A 19196-nucleotide genomic window follows, 5' to 3' on the forward strand; every position below is an offset into this window, starting at 1 on the left:
TTCTATCTCTCACCCTCTCCCTAACTCTCTGAAATTAATAAATATATGTTTTTAAAAAATAAAAATAAAGTATAAGCAATTGGAAATGATCCAGATTGGCCCATGGTGGAGTCTAGTTAGGTCAGTACAGTGCATCTGTGGGAGACTAGGTGACCAGCAGGACCCATTTCAAAGTATGTTGAAGGGCACTGGGAAAGGATTAAACATATGGCAAGTGAGTTTGTTCATGGTTATTGTTGTTTTTTTAAAAAGGATACAAATTACAGTGTGATCTTAATTTTACATACAAATATATTTATTGAGGGACTGGGATAAAATAAAACAGTAGGAAGTAGGTCATTGATTTTTAATTTATTTATTCTTTATTGACTTTCCTTAATTTATCATGATAAGCATGTTTCTTTATAACGAAACAGTGTATTTTTAATTATGAAGAATAGTTTAAATTTTAAAAAAAACTTTTAAAAGTGGTGGAGTTCAAGTAATGCTGTTTAACTGAATGACAGCACCTAAAGGGGGTCTCCAGTGGCAGGCCACCCGGCTCTGTCATGACCAACATCTTATTTCTCACTTGAAGGAGGACACAGAAGGGACTTCATGCTTTCTCCTGGCACCTCATCTCTGTGGAAGTTTGGGAATGGATAGGGAGGGGTTCTTCTGCCCTGCAGGCACCGTCTTACCTTTCCTGTGTCCCAGCCTGGAGACTCTGGCACCTGCATGCATGGGGAACATTTGATCAAAGTGAGGCCGCATCATCCAGGTGTGCAGGTACATCCCTCACAGCCATGGCCATGGTACTGTCCCTATGTGCTCTTCTTGGGGAAGGGTTGTGCTTTCTATGGGCCACATTTGTACCCTACCCCAAGTTACCTATAGAGAGTGGGGAAGAGGGGAGTGAGCATGGACCATTTTGTCAGGGTACAGCCTACTCCCCTGGAGTTGGAGACAGTATGGGGACCTGCATGACCATGGGGCTGCGTGGAGCCCATAGCCAGCAAGGAGGTGGCCAAGGGCAATTGGGCTGTGGTATAGCTTCAGTGAGAGCAGGACCCGTACAGTGAGAAATGAGTGGGCAGAAAGGGACCAACATCCTCCTCACCTCTCTGTCTTCCCACTGGGAGAGATTTGGAAATCTATGATGGCGAGGAGACTGAAAGGGAAAACGGGCTAGATGAATGCTTCCAGAGCTAAATCCAGACAGTGCCCACTGCACCCCAGGCAGACCTCTGCTGATGGCCTCGGAGGAATCAGAATAGAAGATGTACCAGACTGTGGGTATGCCGGCCCCATGTCATCCCTGGTCTCCTCAACCTGGCCAGAAGGGACATCATGCTGCTGGCCCCTCTGCCAGCCCTGGGGATACAGCCGGCTGACTGATCTCTTGTAGCAAAGTTCATTCCCTGCTCTGCCCACCTTCTCCTGGAACCCCATGGCATGAGGCCGTGGTAGGTCCCTGGGGAAGTCTGACACCCATCAGGCCTCTTTGTCCCAGGAGATTCTAGAATGTTACAGGGCCAGACTGATGCTCTGTTCTCCTTTGCAGAGTCACTGAATTGTGAAGGAGAGGTGAAATCCTGGGTGTGAGTCAGTTTCCTTAAGTAAGACAGGCTGCAGAAGTGTGAACAGAGGATATTAGAGTTAGGAGGTCTGCAAAAAACCCAGCCTTGACTTTTTATTATTAAATTCCATAAAGCCTCTCCATCAAATTGCTAGAAACGTTTCTTATTGTCTGTTTGTATTGTTGTGGGCTGTAACAGTTTTTGTCCACCGGCCACAGACTCCACTTTGCACAGCACCCAGGCAAGGCCCTGTGTGCAGGTCTCTGAGGGACCTATGTCCTGGGAAGCAGGAGATGTGTCCCAAGCACCTGCTCCAGGCCCATCCAGACTGATCCTGGGACCTACCTGCTCCCCAGGAGTGGAGCACAAGGCCCTGTGAAGTCACGAGTAAACAACATTTCAGAGTAGGCACCAGGAAGGAAACAGAGCTGGTGAGGGTGACCTGGATGGAGTGGGTCACCCAGGCAGGTGCAGCCCAGCCGGGCTCTGAGGGGCTAGGCAGGGGTCCTCAAACTACGGCCCGTGGGCCACATGCAAATACAAATATTGTATTTGTTCCCGTTTTGTTTTTTTACTTCAAAATAAGATATGGCCCTAACCAGTTTGGCTCAGTGGATAGAGCGTCAGCCTGCGAACTCAAAATAAGATATGTGCAGTGTGCATAGGAATTTGTTCATAGTTTTTTTTTAAAACTATAGTCTGGCCCTCCAGTGGTCTGAGGGACAGTGAACTGGCCCCCTGTTTAAAAAGTTTGAGGACCCCTGGGCTAGAGGCACAACAATGGAGGTCTGTGAAAATGTTTTCTGTTCAGAGCAGATGCCTCCATCCTGGAAGGGTTTAAACTTGGGAAAGCCAAGGAGACTGCAGCCAGGCCCCCGATGAGGAGAGGTGCCTGCACTGCATCCTCCCAAGGTCCATGGGGACTATGGGTTGCTGTGAGGCTGAGACCCAGACTTGGAGCAGAAAGTGACCCAGGTGTTCAGACCATCCCATTATTCATTCCAATTCGTAACAGAAACAGACCATCTCCCCCATGCCTATCCCCAGGCCAGTCCCCACTCACCCCACCCACCGGTTCCAGTGGAGATAAAATTGGTAGCACTTTTGTCTAAGACATGTTTGTCTTCCAGCTTATGAGAAGCTCGTGAGTTATCTCAAGTTTTTCCTAAAACAACGTTTTTCTTCATTTCTTAAAAAAAAAAAAAAAAAAAGCAGAAGAAAAACATAAGCTTATTTTATACAATATGCCAGCAGCCAGGGAGCAGAACATCCACACTTGAGGGTTGCATAGCAACTGCTTTTAGATTGATTTTTTGAGAAGTCACCAAAGTACTGAACTGTTCTCACTTTAAATATTTCCTAGGATGATGAAAATCAAAGCAAATGGGAACTAGAGACTTGGGGACAATCAGAGAACAACAGGTTTCCTGCCAAGAAACACCAGGTCAAGACGAACACTCGTAGGAAATGTTCAGCATTGGAGAGGAAAGGTCGAATAAATTCTTTCTGAGTCTCTTGGTGGAAGGCAAGAGAACAGAGTTTGGGGGTGAGGACTCGGCATGCCCAGAGCCACAGTGTCCAAGGGCTCAGTGCCACTGTCCTCGTACTGTGTGTGCTGACCACCCCCCGCCTGCTCTGGACCTCCACTTCTTTACCTGTGCAAGGGGCAGTGTAGGATTTCAGAGCAACCCCGGGGTAGCCCCCTGCTCTCCCCAGAGTCTGGGCCCAACCCCCAACCTGCTGGTGGCCAGCCCCTAGTCATGCCAGCTCCCTGGTGAGCTGGACCTGCCAGGGTTCAGAGAGGGATGAGGGCATATTGCATTGGACCCTACTCTGGGAGGCCAGCTGTGGCTAAGCCTGGGAAGGGTCTTGCTGAGACCCCTGTGCTTGGCTGTCTCTGGCAGTAGGCTCCCAGCCTTGGGGAAGAAGGATTTCTAAAACATGCCCTAATGACATGGAGTCCCAGCAGAGAAATGAGGAGCTCACCTTCTGGTGTCACTTGATATCTGAGCTCCCAGAAGCTGGAGCTGCAGGGAGAAGATCCCCAGCCTCAGGGGAGCCCACGCTGCCCCGGCAGGGTTGCAGTATGAATTCTGCTCATGTTGATCCTTCAGCAAGTTATGTACCACCACTGAGCGTTAGTGTCCCCAGTAAGATGAGCACATACTAGCAACTATAGCAGCAAGGAGGAGGTTCATGTGAGTTGCTGTCTGCAGTGTCCCCTTGGGGGAAGGCCCTGTCTGTCACCCCTTAGGTGACTTCATTTCCCAAAAGATCAGCTCTATGGGATAGTCACACCGTCAGGCCCACCTGACAGTGAGGACTCTGGCACCAAGAGGCAGAGTGACCTGCCAGAGTCACCATTAGCAAGCCACTTTGCTCTGGGAAGGAGGGGCCAGACACGGTTACTCCAAAGGCTGGGGAGAGTGAGCTCCAGGCTGCTTGTGCCTTGTTCCCCTTAAGAGTTCCTGCATGCTGGTGGTCCCCACGGAGGGCAGTTTTGCTATCCCCCAAAGGGGATGCTAATGGCATCTGATAGGTAGAGACACCCTAGAGTGCACAGGATCATCCCCCCAACAGAGAAGTCCTGGCCCAGCTGTCAGCAGAGCAGAGGTGGGGTAGCCTCTGCTTTCCTGAACTCAGTGAGCCCTACCTCTTACCAGGCCTGGGCTCTGTGCAAGCTGTCTCATTTCCTGTGTGTTTTAGGGGGTAGGGTCAGGGCAGTTGAAAGGCTTTGGCAGACTGAAGCCAACCCTCTAGGGCAGCGGTTCTCAACCTGTGGGTCACGACCTCTTTGGCAGTCGAACGACCCTTTCACAGGGGTCTCCTAAGACCATCCTGCAGATCAGATATTTACATTACAATTCATAACAGTAATAACATTACAGATATGAAGTAGCAACGACAATAATGTTATGGCTGGGTCACAACATGAGGAGCTGTGTTTAAAGGGCCAGAAGGGTGAGAACCACGGCCTAGGGCATGAGCCTCCAGAGCTTCAGGCGGCCCCTTTGGGTACACTGGCTCCTCCAGGGACTGGAATCCTACCTCCATCTTTATCATCATTTTGTCATGACAGTGACAGGACAAGGAATATTTGTAGGCATTGATGGTTATGGTCAGAAGCCACTATACTCCTGCCTCTGCACTGGGTTGTACCCATTTTTCAGATGGTAAGCTCGGGACAGTGAGGTAACTTGTCTAAGAACATGAAGCAGATAAAGGATGAGCAAGTCTCACATCCCAGTGCTCTCATGCTACCCAGATGAGCCCCCACCTGTCACCTGCGGGTGCCCTGGTGAACTGCTGAAAGGGCTTAGGGACTCAGGCAGAGCTGTCCCTGGCCCGGAGCAGGTGGGGGCGGAGACTGCAGGTTTGTCTCCATCTCCTGGACTGAAGGAGGGAAGAGCTTAAATAACTCAGCTCAGTCTGGAGCAAACAATGGAAATGTCAGAGTGCAGTGATTGCAACAGGGCATTTAGGGCAGGTTTTCATTGGCTTTTCCAGTGTGGGACCCCAGAGGCTGTCTCCAGCTTCTGAAGTTCCCGCTGCTGGGTGCCAACTAGGCTCAGAGCTGCAGCCCAGCCTGGGACTCCACTGCCAGCCCAGCCTGGCCTTGCAGACTTAGGCAGCAGCGCCACCTTGTGACTGCCTCAGGGCTGCCCTGCCTCTCCTGTGACCCACTATCTACCCCTTTCTAGTGGTTGGGCTGGGCAGTTAGTTCAATTGTCTGAGACATGGCTCCTCATCCTGAAAACAGGAAAATGACAGCACCTATATATTAGGACAGTTTTATGGTTGAAATTAGAGGATGCATGTAAACTTGGAACCCTGTAATCAGCTCATAGTGACCCTGGTACAGGACCCCACAGCCGCCCCCAGCCCAGGATGCAGACATATCCCATCCACTGGACAGCTGTGCCTTGGCTCCCTCTGGGGAGGGCTGGTGGTCTATGAGTTCCATGATGATTCCGTGGCCATCCCCTTGCTGAGCTCACACATGGTCCCCAGCCCAGCACAAGTGGGAATAGGCTCAGTCTCTCAGAGAAGCTTTCTTAGAGCCCATGTAGAGTAAAGAGGAGCAAGCAGCCAGAAGACAGAGGCCATTGGGCAGGGATAAATGCAGCTGCCACAAGCAGATCCCTCAGCCTCTCTGTCATTTCTGAAGGAGAAATAGATGAGTCTCCTATCCTGGCTCAGAGGAGAGCCACTGCTCATATGCTGTGATACCTGGCAAGGGCACGGAATGGCAGGACCTGAGGTACCCCAGAGAGGGTGGCCCATCTGAGGGCTGTGTGGGCGCAAGCAGGTCGCAAAAGAATAGAAGAAGGTTGGGTCGGGGCACTATAGCCCAAGTGACCCACGTAGTTTAGACCTCCCTCCTGGGCCCCAGGCCTGCCCGGCTGCCCCCTGTCTCTGGACACCTCTGTGAGGAGCCTTTGAAGCATGTGAGAAGATCAGGGAGTGGTGTTCAGGAAGTGGGACATGTAGGTCAAAGAAAAGTAGGGCCTGGGCTACAGGAGGCAGGATCTCATGGGTTTTTGTTCGGGGACTGCCACCAGGCTAGGCAAAGCTACTTGAGCCTTTTGAACCTCTGCTCCACTGACCTAACTTGAGTCTCAGGCCAGCTCGGAGAAGGAGTGGAAGAGCACCTGGACTGATCACCCATAAGCTGCCTCCCGAGAAGTGGGAGAGCTCCACAAAATAAAGCTCCTCCTGAGCGAGCAAGCTGGGCCCAAAAAGACCATCCCATTACTGTGTCCCTCGGCACTGCAGACCCCATACCTACCCTGCTAGTTTTCGGTCCTCCCCCCATGCCTCCCGCAAAGGCCCCATTGCCAGAAAACTTCCTTCTTGTTCTTGCACTACTCCGGTCGGTGACTTACTTCACTAGGATCCAATATAGCTTTTTATAACAGTTTCATCTCCCAGGCACATTTGGCTCTGTGCATGGGACCTGGGAACTGTTCTGCCATCTTGTAAGTCACTGACTTAGATGACACATGAGACTCCTGGCAATGACCAGCCCCTCCCTGGCCCTGGATTGTTCTCTCTTCTGTGAAACATCCTGACTTATCAGCAATACCCTAGACCTCATCCACACAAGGAGAGATGTGTGGCTATGCTTGATGGACATATTTATGGGAGAAAAGAAACAGAATGCCAGCACATGTCCACCAAGGAGTGCATTTCACTCTACTTTAGAGACAGATGTATTTAAAGAGAGATGAAGCAGCCCGGGCCAAATAGCTCACTTGGTTAGAGCTTTGTCCCAGGACGCCAAGGTTGTGGGTTTGATACATGGCCAGCGCACATATAAGAAGCAACCAATGAATGCATAAATAAGTGGAACAACAAACCAACATTTCTCTCTCCCTCTTCCCCCCCCCTCTCTAAAATCAATCAACAAATCTTTTTTATTTTTTATTTTTATTTTTTAGAAGATATATTTTATTGATTTTTTTACAGAGAGGAAGGGAGAGGGATAGAGAGCTAGACACATTGGTGAGAGAAACATCAATCAGCTGCCCTTAACCTGACCCGCCCGCGGGCGCCGTCACACGTGACCCAGGTGCCCCAGAGCCAGCGCAGCGGTTCAGGCGCATCGCGGAGAACTGAGGGTTAAATACCCAGAACCTCCGCGCCGAATGCCGCTACACATCCCAATCATCTGTAGATTTTTTGAATTTCACACACAGTGTGATCAGCTGTCAGTTTCAGCCTCCCCCCCGCAACCCGTGCACCTTGTATTTCTTTACTTTATTGTGGTGCCAGACCTCCCTCCGGTTCAATGTAAAAGAGCATGGAATTTGTAGCCTTTCGTTGTTTCTGACCCCAGAGGGCATTATTCTGCCCTTAAGTGGGGTGTTTACTGGAGGTATTTGTGGATTTTTCCCCCCAGTAAAACGTGTTCCCTTCTAGTTCTGGTGGGTTAAGTTGTTATCACCAATGAACATTAATATAGATCAGTCACTAGTTTATCTAGTAATACAAACTGTGTATGATGTTTTTCTGTTAATGTGGTGAATTCTATTAGTTGATGAAACAAATCTTTTTTAAAAAGAAGAGGAAAAGAACATGCCCAGGACTCTTATCTTGGCGGAAAGCACTGTGGTGATGGGAGTGTGTGGTGAAAGCAGAAACGGAAATGCCGTGAGGACTGAGAGAGCAAGGGCAGCATGCTGCCTGTAGTAGCCTCCCTTCTGAGAGGCTGTGCATTTTTCTTAGGGAAGCAGTCTAGGCCAGGGGATTGAACACAGACTTTGGTTTTAGGCTTCCTGGGTTGGGATCTCAACTCTGCTTTCTAGCTGTGTGACCTGAGGAAGTTACTTGACTTCTCCCAGCCGCAGTTTCCTCTTCTCAGGCTGACTGTGAAGCCTGAATGGCAATGCCACCGTGCAGAGTGTGGCTAGCCATGGGCACCACATAAACGGCATGTGACTGCTCTTCTCTGTGGCTCCTAAGGGAATCGGCTCTGTGTCCCTGTTCTTTATGGGGCTCCTTTGCTGTAATCTGCTGTAGCTTTCTCCCTCTATTGTGTCATTTTCTGTAAATGTCTTCAAACATAGGGTTCTCTCCCCTTCTATGGGCTGGCACACCACATTGGAATTCCTTTCCCCCCTACCCTGAACCCTTCCCAAGTTGTGAGTTCTTCAGGGTGCAGTCCACATGGCATTTACCTCCTGTCCAAGGCCTGCACACAGTTCGTGCCTGATAGTATGCAGGGAGCTCTGTAAATGGGGTGGGCTGAATGGACCTATTTGAGGCCCTGAAAACACATCTCACCTGAAAACTGCACAGTGACTTTGTGTGGAAACTCACTGGGAAGCCAAGAATGGAATCAAGTGGAAAGCAAGTCCTGAGAGGACTGGGCAGGGGCCACTGTGCCACCTGGACCAGGCCCCCAATGGAAGGGGTCTGTCAACACTATGGCCTGCCCAGCCCCCCAGTTAGTCCACAAAACACTAACCCCTCTTCCATCTCTTCTTCCCTACAGTCCATGAGCCTTATTGAGATTGGAAACCCTTCTCAAAGCCTGGAGAATGTCTGCCGGTGGGCTTACCTCCAGCAGAAGCCGGACACAGACCACGATGAATACCATGATCACGCCATCTTCCTCACACGGCAAGACTTTGGGCCTTCAGGCATGCAAGGTGAGGTTTCTCGTACAATGGTTCAGAAAGGAAGGAGCTGAGTGTGAGCCACTGGCCCTAAGGGGTCCTGGAAGCCTTGGCCCAGGCCAGGAAAGGGTGTCAGGGCGGGGGCTGTGGCCACTGCTTCCCTGGAAGAGCATGTCAGGGCTGATGAGCCCTGGCTCTCAAAACCACCAGGGCCTCTGCCATTTCCCCCAGGAAACCTCATGCCCAGGGGAAACATTGGAGATCAGAGGTGGTGAAGTGGGCAGAGTCTAGGGCTGGCACCTGAGACATCAGATAGGATCTGAGACTGAGTTTCAGAGTTGTTGGTTGCCCCCATTTAAAAAAAATTTTTTTGAATAAGATTTCAACCATTGCAATTTTACAGATTTTACTTTAAAATTCAAACTATGTAAAACTGACAAATCTAAAAGAAGAAATTGACAAGTCTACCATCATAGTCAAAGATTTTAATGTATTTTACTTAGTAATAGAAAAAACAACAGATAAGAAAATTACTAAGGATACAGAAATTTGAATTAAAAAAAAAAGTGGACCTAGTTGATATATATAGAAAACTGCACCAAACTACTTGAGAATACCCAATCTGTATGAACACACATGATAACAGATCCAAACAGGCTATGCTGGGTCATAGGACAGTCTCAACAAAATGCAAAAGATCAAAATCACACAGAATATGTTCCCTGATGAGACTGGAAAAGAAAGATAACTTGAAAACTTATGCATGCCTGGAAATTAAATAACATACTCATAAATAATTCATAGTTCAAAGAAGTAATGGTAGAAATTAGAATATATTTTTAAACTGAATGGTAATTACAATCTGACATGAAAACTTGTGGATGTAACTAACACAATTATTAGATTGATGTTTGTAGCCTTAAGGAGTTTATTAGAAGAAAAAGGCTGAAAAATTAATCATAGAAATATTTATATCAAGAAATTTGAAAAAGAACATCAAGCTAAACTCCACAAATTATAAAGAGTTAAAATTAAAAACAATAGTGCAGTAGAGAGAATAAATAAAACCAAAATTTTCTTCTTTGAAAAACATGGATTAAAACAGATGAGCCCTTGCAGCCACTGTGGAGAACAGTATGGAGTATCCTCAAAAAACTAAAAATGGGACTTCCATTTGACCCAGTGATCCCACTTCTAGGAATACATCCCAAGAAACCAGAAACACCAATCAGAAAGGATATATGCACCCCTATGTTCATAGCAGCACAATTTACAATAGCTAAGATTTGGAATCAGCCTACGTGCCCATCAGCAGATGAATGGATTAAAAAACTTTGGCACATCTACACAATGGAATTACTATGCTGCTGTAAAAAGGAAGGAACTCCTACCATTTGCAACAGCATGGATGGAGCTGGAGAGCATTATGCTAAGTGAAATAAGTCAGTCAGAGAAAGATAAATATCACATGCTCTCACTCATTTGTGGATTATAATGAACAACGTAAACCAATGAACCAAAACAGATGTAGAGAAAGAGAAGCATTGATCAGATGCTCAAAACTTGGAGGGAAAGCAGGGGAGGGTGGGGGTGAGGGGGAGAGATCAACCAAAGGACTTGTATGCATGCATATAAGCATAAGTGATGGATGTGGACAACAGGGGGTGAGGGTGAGGGCAGGATTGGGGGGATGAGGGGACATTGGGGGGATAAGGACACATTTGTAATATCTTATTCAATAAAGGGAAAAAAATTTTATTTAAAAAAAAACAGAAGAGCCTTTATCAATACTAATTTTTAAAAAGAACAAAATTAAAATTTACTAAAATCACAAATGTAAAAGGACAGCATTATAAATTTTACTTTAAAAAGATAATGAGAAGGTATTTTGAACAGCTTTGTACCAATAAATTTGTCAATTTAGATAAATGGTACAAATTACTTGACAAAACAAAATCTGAGAAAAAAATAGAAAATATGAATATTCGTGTCAATTAAAGATGTTAACTCCTGGATTTGATAGCTTGACCCAAGAATTCTTTATAAGTTCTAATGAAGAATCATACCAATCATATACAAACTCCCACACAATGAAAAAAGAAGGTACATTGTTCCAACTTCTAGGAGGCCTGCTAACATTGAAACCAAAATCTAAGGACATTATAAGAACAAAAGTATAGGTCAGTCTCTCTCATGAATATAGATACAAAATCTCAAACAAAATATTAGCAAAACAAATTTGGTGCTATATTTTAAGAAAGTTGTATGTCACAAATTTCAATGTATTCTAGAAATGTAATGTTGGTTTAACATTTGAAAATCAATCATTGTAATTTATCACATTAACAGAATAAAGGAGAAAAATTTATAGGATAATCTCAATTGATCCAGAAAAAGTATTTGACAAAAATAAAGATCCATTTATGATCAAATGTCCTGTTGAATTAGGACTAGAAGAACTTTCTTAATGTGGAAATGGATATTCCCCCCTCAAAAAAAAATTATAATAAGCATCATATATAATGGTGACATGTTGAAAACATTTTTCCTAGATTGAGAAAGGTTAAGAATGCCTGCTATCACTTTTCTTCAATGTTGTAGTGGAGGTCCAAAGCACTGAAATAAGACAATGAAAAAAATAAAAATATCAGTGTCAGAAAGGAAAAAAATCACAGACTCTTATTTGAAAATGATATACTTGTGTGCATAGAAATTCCAAAAGAATATACAAATAAATTATTAAAATTATTAACTAATTTTTATAACATCCTATCTAATAAAAGAGTAATATGCAAATTGACCACCACTCCAACACACAAGATGGCCGCCCCATGTGGTCAAAGATGGCTGCCCCCATATGGACACAAGATGGTCATCACAAGATGGCCAGCAGGTGAAAGCAGTTGGGGGTGACCAGGCCAGCAGAGGAGGCCAGTTAGAGGCAATCAGGCCTGCAGGGGAGGCCAGTTAGGGGCAATTGGGCCAGCAAGGGAGGGAAGTTAAGGCTGACCAGGCTGGCAAGGGAGGACAGTTGGGGGCGACCAGTCCAGCAGGGGAGGGCAGTTAGCGGCAATTGGGCTGGAAGGGGAGCAGGTAGGCATCTATCAGGCCGGCAGGGGAGTGGTTAGGGGGTGATCAGGCTGGCAGGCAGAAGCAGTTAGGGGCAATCAGGCAGGCAGGTGAGCAGTTGGGAGCCAGCAGTCCTGGATTGTGAGAGGGATGTCCGACTGCCCATTTAGGCCCGATCCCAGAGGGGTCCCAGATTGGAGAGGGTGCAGGCTGGGCTGAGTGACACACACCCGTGCACAAATTTTGTGCACCGGGCCTCTAGTGTCACTATATAAAAATCAATTGAATGTCTGTATTCTAACAACAAATTAAAAGTTAGTACCACTTACAATAGAATAAAAAGCAGCAAATACCTAGGATTATGTCTTAAGAAAATATGTCCAAGACCTCGACCAGAAAACTGAAAGACATGTTGACAGATATTATAAAAGATTAAATCAATAAAGGGGTATACCGTGCTTATGGATGGGGAGACTCACTATTGTACAGATATGAATTTCTCCAAATTGCTCTATAGGTTGATGCTGCTGTGCTCAGTTCCAGCAGGATATTTTGAGGGTATTGAAAAGTTGATACTTGTGTTCATACAGAAATGCAGTGGGTCAAGAACAATTGAAGAAGATGATCAAAGTACTCAATACTTATAAGAATAAATTAGTTAAAGACTGTAAGTTTGATGCAAGGATTGACAAATATGTCATTAGAACAGAACAGAGTGGAGAGTTGAACTTAAGCACAAACACTTGCTTTATTGCAAAGGTGGCACTGCAAGGTAGATGAGAATGATGGTCTTTTAACAAATGGTATTAGGTCAATTGAGTATCCAAATTGGAGGAAAGATTAAGCTTACACACCTTCTTTGTATACAAACATCATATTTGTGGATATTCTAGATCTTAGTGGATTTTAGATCTACATATGAAAGGTGAAATAATAATACTTATAGAAAATAATATAGAATATTTCCATATTTTTGGAGTAAGAGCAGATTTCTTTAAAAAGAGATAAAAAGCACTAAACACAATGGAATATATAAATAGTACCACATTAACATTAAAAACTTTAGTTCATTAAAGATATCATTAAAGATACCTAGGAATAAACTTAACTAAGGAAGTAAAAGACCTGTACTCAGAAAACTACAGGACATTGAAAAAAGAGATAGAGGAAGATATAGACAAATGGAAGAATATACCGTGTTCATGGATTGATAGAATCAACATCATTAAAATGTCCATACTACCCAAAGCAATCTATAGATTCAGTGCAATACCCATTAAGATGCCAATGGAATATTTCACAGACCTAGAATGAACTCTCCAAAAATTCACATGGAATTTTTTTTAAGAAGACCCCAAATAGTCACAGCAATCTTGAGAAAGAAGAACAAAGTTGGAGGGATCACAATACCAGATATTAAGCTATATTACAAAACCACTGTTCTCAAAACTGCCTTGTACTGGCATAAGAACAGGCATATAGACCAATAGAACAGAACAGAGATCCCAGAAATTGATCCAAGCCATTATGCTCAATTAATATTTGACAAAGGAGGCAAGAGCATACAATGCAGTCAAGACAGACTCTTCAATAAATGGTGTTGGGAAAATTGGACACATACATGCAAAAAAAAATGAAACTAGACCACCAACTTACACCATACACAAAAATAAATTCAAAATGGATAAAGGACTTAAATGTAAGATGGGAAACCATAAAATCTTAGGAGCATCCATAGGCAGCAAAATATCAGACATATGTCACAGCGATAGTTTACCGATACAGCTCCTATGATAATGGAAACTAAGGAGAAAATAAACAAATGGGACTACATCAAAATAGAAAGCTTCTGCACAGCAAAAGAAACAACCAACAAAAGAACAAGAAAGCCCACTGCATGGAAAAACACATTTGCCAATGTTATAATCTCCAAAATTCATAGGTAACTCATACATCTTACCGAAACGAAGATAAAAAATCCAATCAAAAAATGGGCAAAGGATGTAAATAGACACCTTGCAAAAGTTTACATACAGAAGGGCAAGAGACATATGAAAACATGCTCTAAGTCACTAATCATCCAAGAGATGCAAATCAAAACAACAATGAGATACCATCTCACACCTGTCAGAATGGCTGTCAGCAACAAATCAATAAATGGCAAGTGCTGGTGAGGATGCAGAGAAAAAGGAACCCTCTTGCACTGCTGGTGGGAATTCAGAATGGTGCAGCCATGGTGGAAAACAGTATGGAGGTTCCTCAAAAAAAAACTAAAAATGGAACTTCCACTTGACCCAGTAATCCTACTTCTAGGAATATATCCCAAGAGATCAGAAACACCAATCAGAAAGGACATATGCACCCCTATGTTCATAGCAGCACAATTTACAATAGCTAAGATTTGGAAACAACCTAAGTGCCCATCAGTAGATGAGTGGATTAAAAAACTGTGGTACGAGAGAAACCAAGATGGCGGCATAGGTAAACACCTGAAATTGCTGCCTCGCACAACCACTTCAAAAATACAACTAAAAGACAAAATGGACATCATCCACAACCACAGGAAGGCTGGCTGAGTGGAAATTCTACAACTAGAAGGAAAGAAAAAAGCACACTGAGACTCAGAGGAGGTGCAGAAGTAAAGTGCAGAGGTACGGAGGTGCATGCAGAAAGGGCTGTCAACTGGGGACGTGGTTGTCTTTTTCTGAACTCCAGTTCTGGGTGCGTCTCTGGGGACACAGACTCATACGGGGAGAAACTGGACTGTCTGGCATCCAGGGGAACTCGACGGCGGCTTTCTCTCAGAGGTGCTTGCAGCGATTACCACAGGACACTGAGACCCAGGACCTCTTAGGGCAGGACTGAAGATCAACCATAGCTGTTTGCTCTGCCCTATTGATTCCCTGAGACCACACCCCACCCAACCTGTGTGCAGAGTCTTTTGCATATGAATGGCCTGGCCCTTTGCAATCTAAAATTACCTAACAAACTGCAGCTGGGTCAGAGACACCCAGAACATCCAAAAGAAGGCTCAGGGCCCCACAGCGGCTTGTATTGCTTCACAGTTGAGCCTCATCTGGGCACCTCCAAACCCAAACAAAGAAGAGGAATCTGCAGATCTCTCCATAACTCTTGCTGGGTAGCCTCAGGCAGAGGCTAAATTAGCACCTCCTTAGAGATCCAAGTGCCAGTGTACCCAATGGTCAGAGTGGGACCATCCAGATTACAGTTCCTGAGACTCATAAGGGACACACTCAGGGGGCAGACTCAGTGAGCACCAAAGCCCCACTGAAGCAAGTCTTGCCCCATAAGGGTGTCTCCAGCACAGAAGTTCTTCTACCATAGACACAGCTGATTCACACAGCCAATTGGCCTGGTGATACCTACAACAATCAAGGCTTAATTACAACAAGACTGTGCACAAAGCCCACAAAGGGGTGCACCAAGAGTGTCCACCTCAGGTAATTGGAGAGGCTGAGCCACTGGGCCCTATAGGACACCTAGCACAGAAAGCCACTCTATCAACACAGAGAAGCAGCCAAAATGCAGAGACAAAGAAACAGGTCACAAATGACAGAAATGGAGGAAAGCAAACTACTGGATATAGAGTTCAAAACCACGGTTATAAGGTTTTTCAAGAATTTTCTAGAAACCGCCGATAAATCTAGTGAGACCCTCGATAAATCTAGTGAGACCCTCGAGGATATGAACAAGGACCAACTAGAAATTAGGCATACACTGACTGAAATAAAGAATATTATACAGAGATCCAACAGCAGACTAGAGGATCGCAAGAATCAAGTCAAAGATTTGAAATACGAAGAAGCAAAAAACACCCAACTAGAAAAGCAAAAAGAAAAAAAAATCCAAGAATATGAAGATAGTGTAAGGATCCTCTGGAACAACTTCAAGCGTATCAACATCTGAATTATGGGGCTAAGAAATAATGACAGAAAACTTCCCCTACCTGGTGAAAGAAATAGACTTACAAGTCCAGGAAGTGCAGAGAGCCTCAAACAAAAGGAATCCAAAGAGGACCACACCAAGACACATCATAATTAAAATGCCAAGAGCAAAAGACAAAGAGAATCTTAAAAGCAGCAAGAGAAAAACAGTCAGTTACCTATAAGGGAGTACCCATAAGATTGTCAGCTGATTTCTCGACAGAAACTATGCAGGCCAGAAGGGAGTGGCCAGAAATATTCCAAGTGATGAATACCAAGGACCTACAACCAAGATTACTTTACCCAGCAAAGCTATCATTCAGAATTGAAGGTCAGATAAAGAGCTTCACAGATAAGAAAAAGCTAAAGGAGTTCATCACCACCAAACCAGTATTATATGAAATGCTGAAAGGTGTTCTTTAAGAAGAGGAAGAAGAAAACGGTAAAGATAAAAACTATGAACAACAAATACATATCTATGAACCAGTGAATCTAAAAATCAAGTGAATAAAAAATCTGATGAACAGAATAAACTGGTGAATATAATAGAATCAAGGGTATAGAAGGGAGTGGACTGACAATTCTCAGGGGGAAAGGGGTGTGGGGGTGCGGGAAGAGACTTGACAAAAATCGTACACCTATGGATGAGGACAGTGGAGAGGGGGTAAGGGCAGAGGGTGGGGTGGGAACCAGGTGGAGGGGAGCTATGGTGGGGGGGGAAGAGGGACAACTGTAATAATCTGAACAATAAAGATTTAATTAAAAAAATAAAAACATAAAAATAAATATATAATGAAATAAAAAACCAAGTATTTATTGATATGTGTTAGTTTGGCAAAATAAAATTGCACCTTTGTATTAAAAAAAAAACTGTGGTACATCTACACAATGGAATACTATGCTGCTGTCAAAAAGAAAGAACTTTTACCATTCCCAACAGCATGGATGGACCTGGAGAGCATTATGCTAAGCAAAATAAGCCAGTCAGAGAAAGATAAATATCACATGATCTCATTCACTTGCAGAATATAATGAACATCATAAACTGATGAACAAAAATAGATACAGAGACAGAGAAGCATTGAACAGACTTTCAAACTTCAGTGGGAAGGTGGGGGCGGGGATTTAGAGATCAACCAAAGGACTTGTATGCATGCACATAAGCATAACCAATGGACACAGACACTAAGGGGGTGAGGGCATGTGCTGGGGGGTGGAGGTGACCGGGGGGAAGTCAATGGGGGGAAAAAGAGACATATGTAATACTATATGTAATACTTTAAACAATAAAAAAATAATAATAAATAAAATTTTTAAAAAAATTAAAAACCTACTACACAAGCAACCTATGGGGTGCTTCTGTTGCCCAAAGATACCCTGGCTGTCTCTGACTCTCACTGCTCCATGGCACCTTTTCCAGCCACACACAACCATAAAGGTCTCCTGTGAGAGGGAGCAACCTCAAGGCTCTGGCATCACCCCAGTCCTATGCAGACAGCCACCAGGCTGCTGGGTGAATTGCTCATGTGCTCATGCATCTGGCCATTGGAAGTCACAGCTACAAGCAGACTCTCTTTCTTCTTCGCGTTTAGTCACTAACTCTCTGGCTTTGTCCTCTCTTCTCCTGCTGGCAAGAAAGTTATGAATGGAATGTACGAATTCCAGTCCATGTGTGCGCTCAAGAATAAAAATTAAATATATAAATAAAAGTAATAAATAAATAAATAAAATACAAATGAATCTCTACACTAAAAAAATGACATCATTAATCTATTGAGGGAAAATATTCATAATACATATCCTGTATCTAATAAAGAACTTATATCTGAAATATATGAACTCTGACAAATCAATAAGATAATGTCAATGATAATAATAATCAAACAACCTAGTGGAACATTGGCAAGAGACTTTCTCAGGCTCTTAACAGAACATGAATGATTCATAAATATATGAAAAGATGCTCAGCCTCAGTTGACATTAGGGAAATTCAATCAAAACCACAATCAAAATCCAGAACACGCCTAATAGAATGGCTAAAATAAAAAAGACTGAAAACCCCTCATCTTGCTGAGGATGGGGATATGCATTTTCATACTCCTCTGGTAGGAATATAAATTGGTACAGCTACTTTGGAAAACTGTTCAGCAGTATTATTTAAAGCTGAACAAAAACCCACCCTGCAGTGACACTCCCAGATATGCTCCCACCAGAAGTGCACACACATGTGCACCGAAAGATGATGCAGGAACATTTAGGGCAGCATTACTTACAATAACTCTTAAACACAGAGTTACTTAAATCCATCAACAGGGAGCAGATGAAGATATATTAACACAGTAATCAGAACTACAGGTACACACCACACTGGAGATGAATCTCACACATGGAATGCTGAGTGAAAAGCTTGACAGAGAAGAATATATACTTAGGACTCCATTTACTTCGGCTTTGTAAGTGGGCAAAACTGATCTATGTTGTTAAAAGTTAGGGAAGGAGGGGAGTCCCAAGAAGGGGCTTCTGCAGTGTGAGTACAGTTTTATTTCATGACCAGGTAGGTGCCCATGTGGGTGTGATCACTTTGTGTTAATTCTCTAGTTGTATCCTTATTACTTGTGCATTTTTATGGACATTTGTTGCACTTCAAAAGAAAGAACTTGAGCAATCTATATAGAAACTAGAGGCCCAGTGCATAAATTTGTGCACCAGTGGGGTCCCTTGTGCTGGCCTGCAGGATCAGGCCAAAACTGGCTCTCCAACATCCCCAAGGGGTCCCGGATTACAAGAGGGCACAGGCCAGGTCAAGGGACCTCACTGGAGCATGGTTGGGGCCAGGGAGGGAAGCAGGAGGTTAGCCATCCAGCGAGGGACTGCAGGAGGCCTCCAGGGCGTGTCCAGGCCCCACCAGCAACCTAACCTACCGGTCAGAGAGTTTGCTCCCTGGTGGTCAGTGCACATCATAGCAAGTGGTTGAGCGGCCTTAGCATATCGCTAGCATATTATGCTTTGATTGGTTGAATGACCGACCAGTCGACCAGACACTTAGCATATTAGGCTTTTATTATATAGGATAATTATTCAGAGGAGTGGACTCATTTCACCCACCTCATCCTCTATGGATAGTCATTTTTATTAGTTTCTGGTTGATCATTCCAGTAATCCTTCTTATAAACACAAGCATATTTATACTTATTCCTCTCACCACTTTCTTCCCTGAATTATTACATGCACTTCTCTGCTTCTCATTCCACTCTCTGTGCTGACCACTTGCCCATATTTGCATTACTAGGGAGACTTCTCCAGTGATGCTGGTCAAGCTAAGATTCATTTCTGTTAATAAACTATCTCTGACACTAGAGTGGCTCCCTTTCAGCACCACAATGGGACGCAGGTGGGAACAGGGAATGTGACTCCAGCCCATTCAGCACAGATCAAGGGGTTGCTGTCACCCCTTCAAGGTCTACAGCTGACTAATAGAGCACTCTGTCAGTCTTGTTGTCCAG

General features: G+C 44.4%; 1 protein-coding gene across 4 annotated transcripts in view; it reads left to right on the forward strand.

The window, feature by feature from the left end:
- Nucleotides 1-19196, forward strand: part of ADAMTS2 (ADAM metallopeptidase with thrombospondin type 1 motif 2) — a 278837-nt gene that overhangs the window by 176380 nt on the left and 83261 nt on the right. For all 4 annotated transcript variants that reach the window (XM_059695836.1, XM_059695833.1, XM_059695834.1 and 1 more), the window contains exon 6: nt 8557-8713. In XM_059695836.1, the coding sequence (XP_059551819.1) occupies nt 8557-8713 (157 nt within the window). The remainder of the gene's footprint in view (nt 1-8556; nt 8714-19196) is intronic.

This window comes from Myotis daubentonii, chromosome 5 (genome assembly GCF_963259705.1).
Source record: "Myotis daubentonii chromosome 5, mMyoDau2.1, whole genome shotgun sequence".
Classification (NCBI taxonomy): Eukaryota; Metazoa; Chordata; class Mammalia; order Chiroptera; family Vespertilionidae; genus Myotis; species Myotis daubentonii.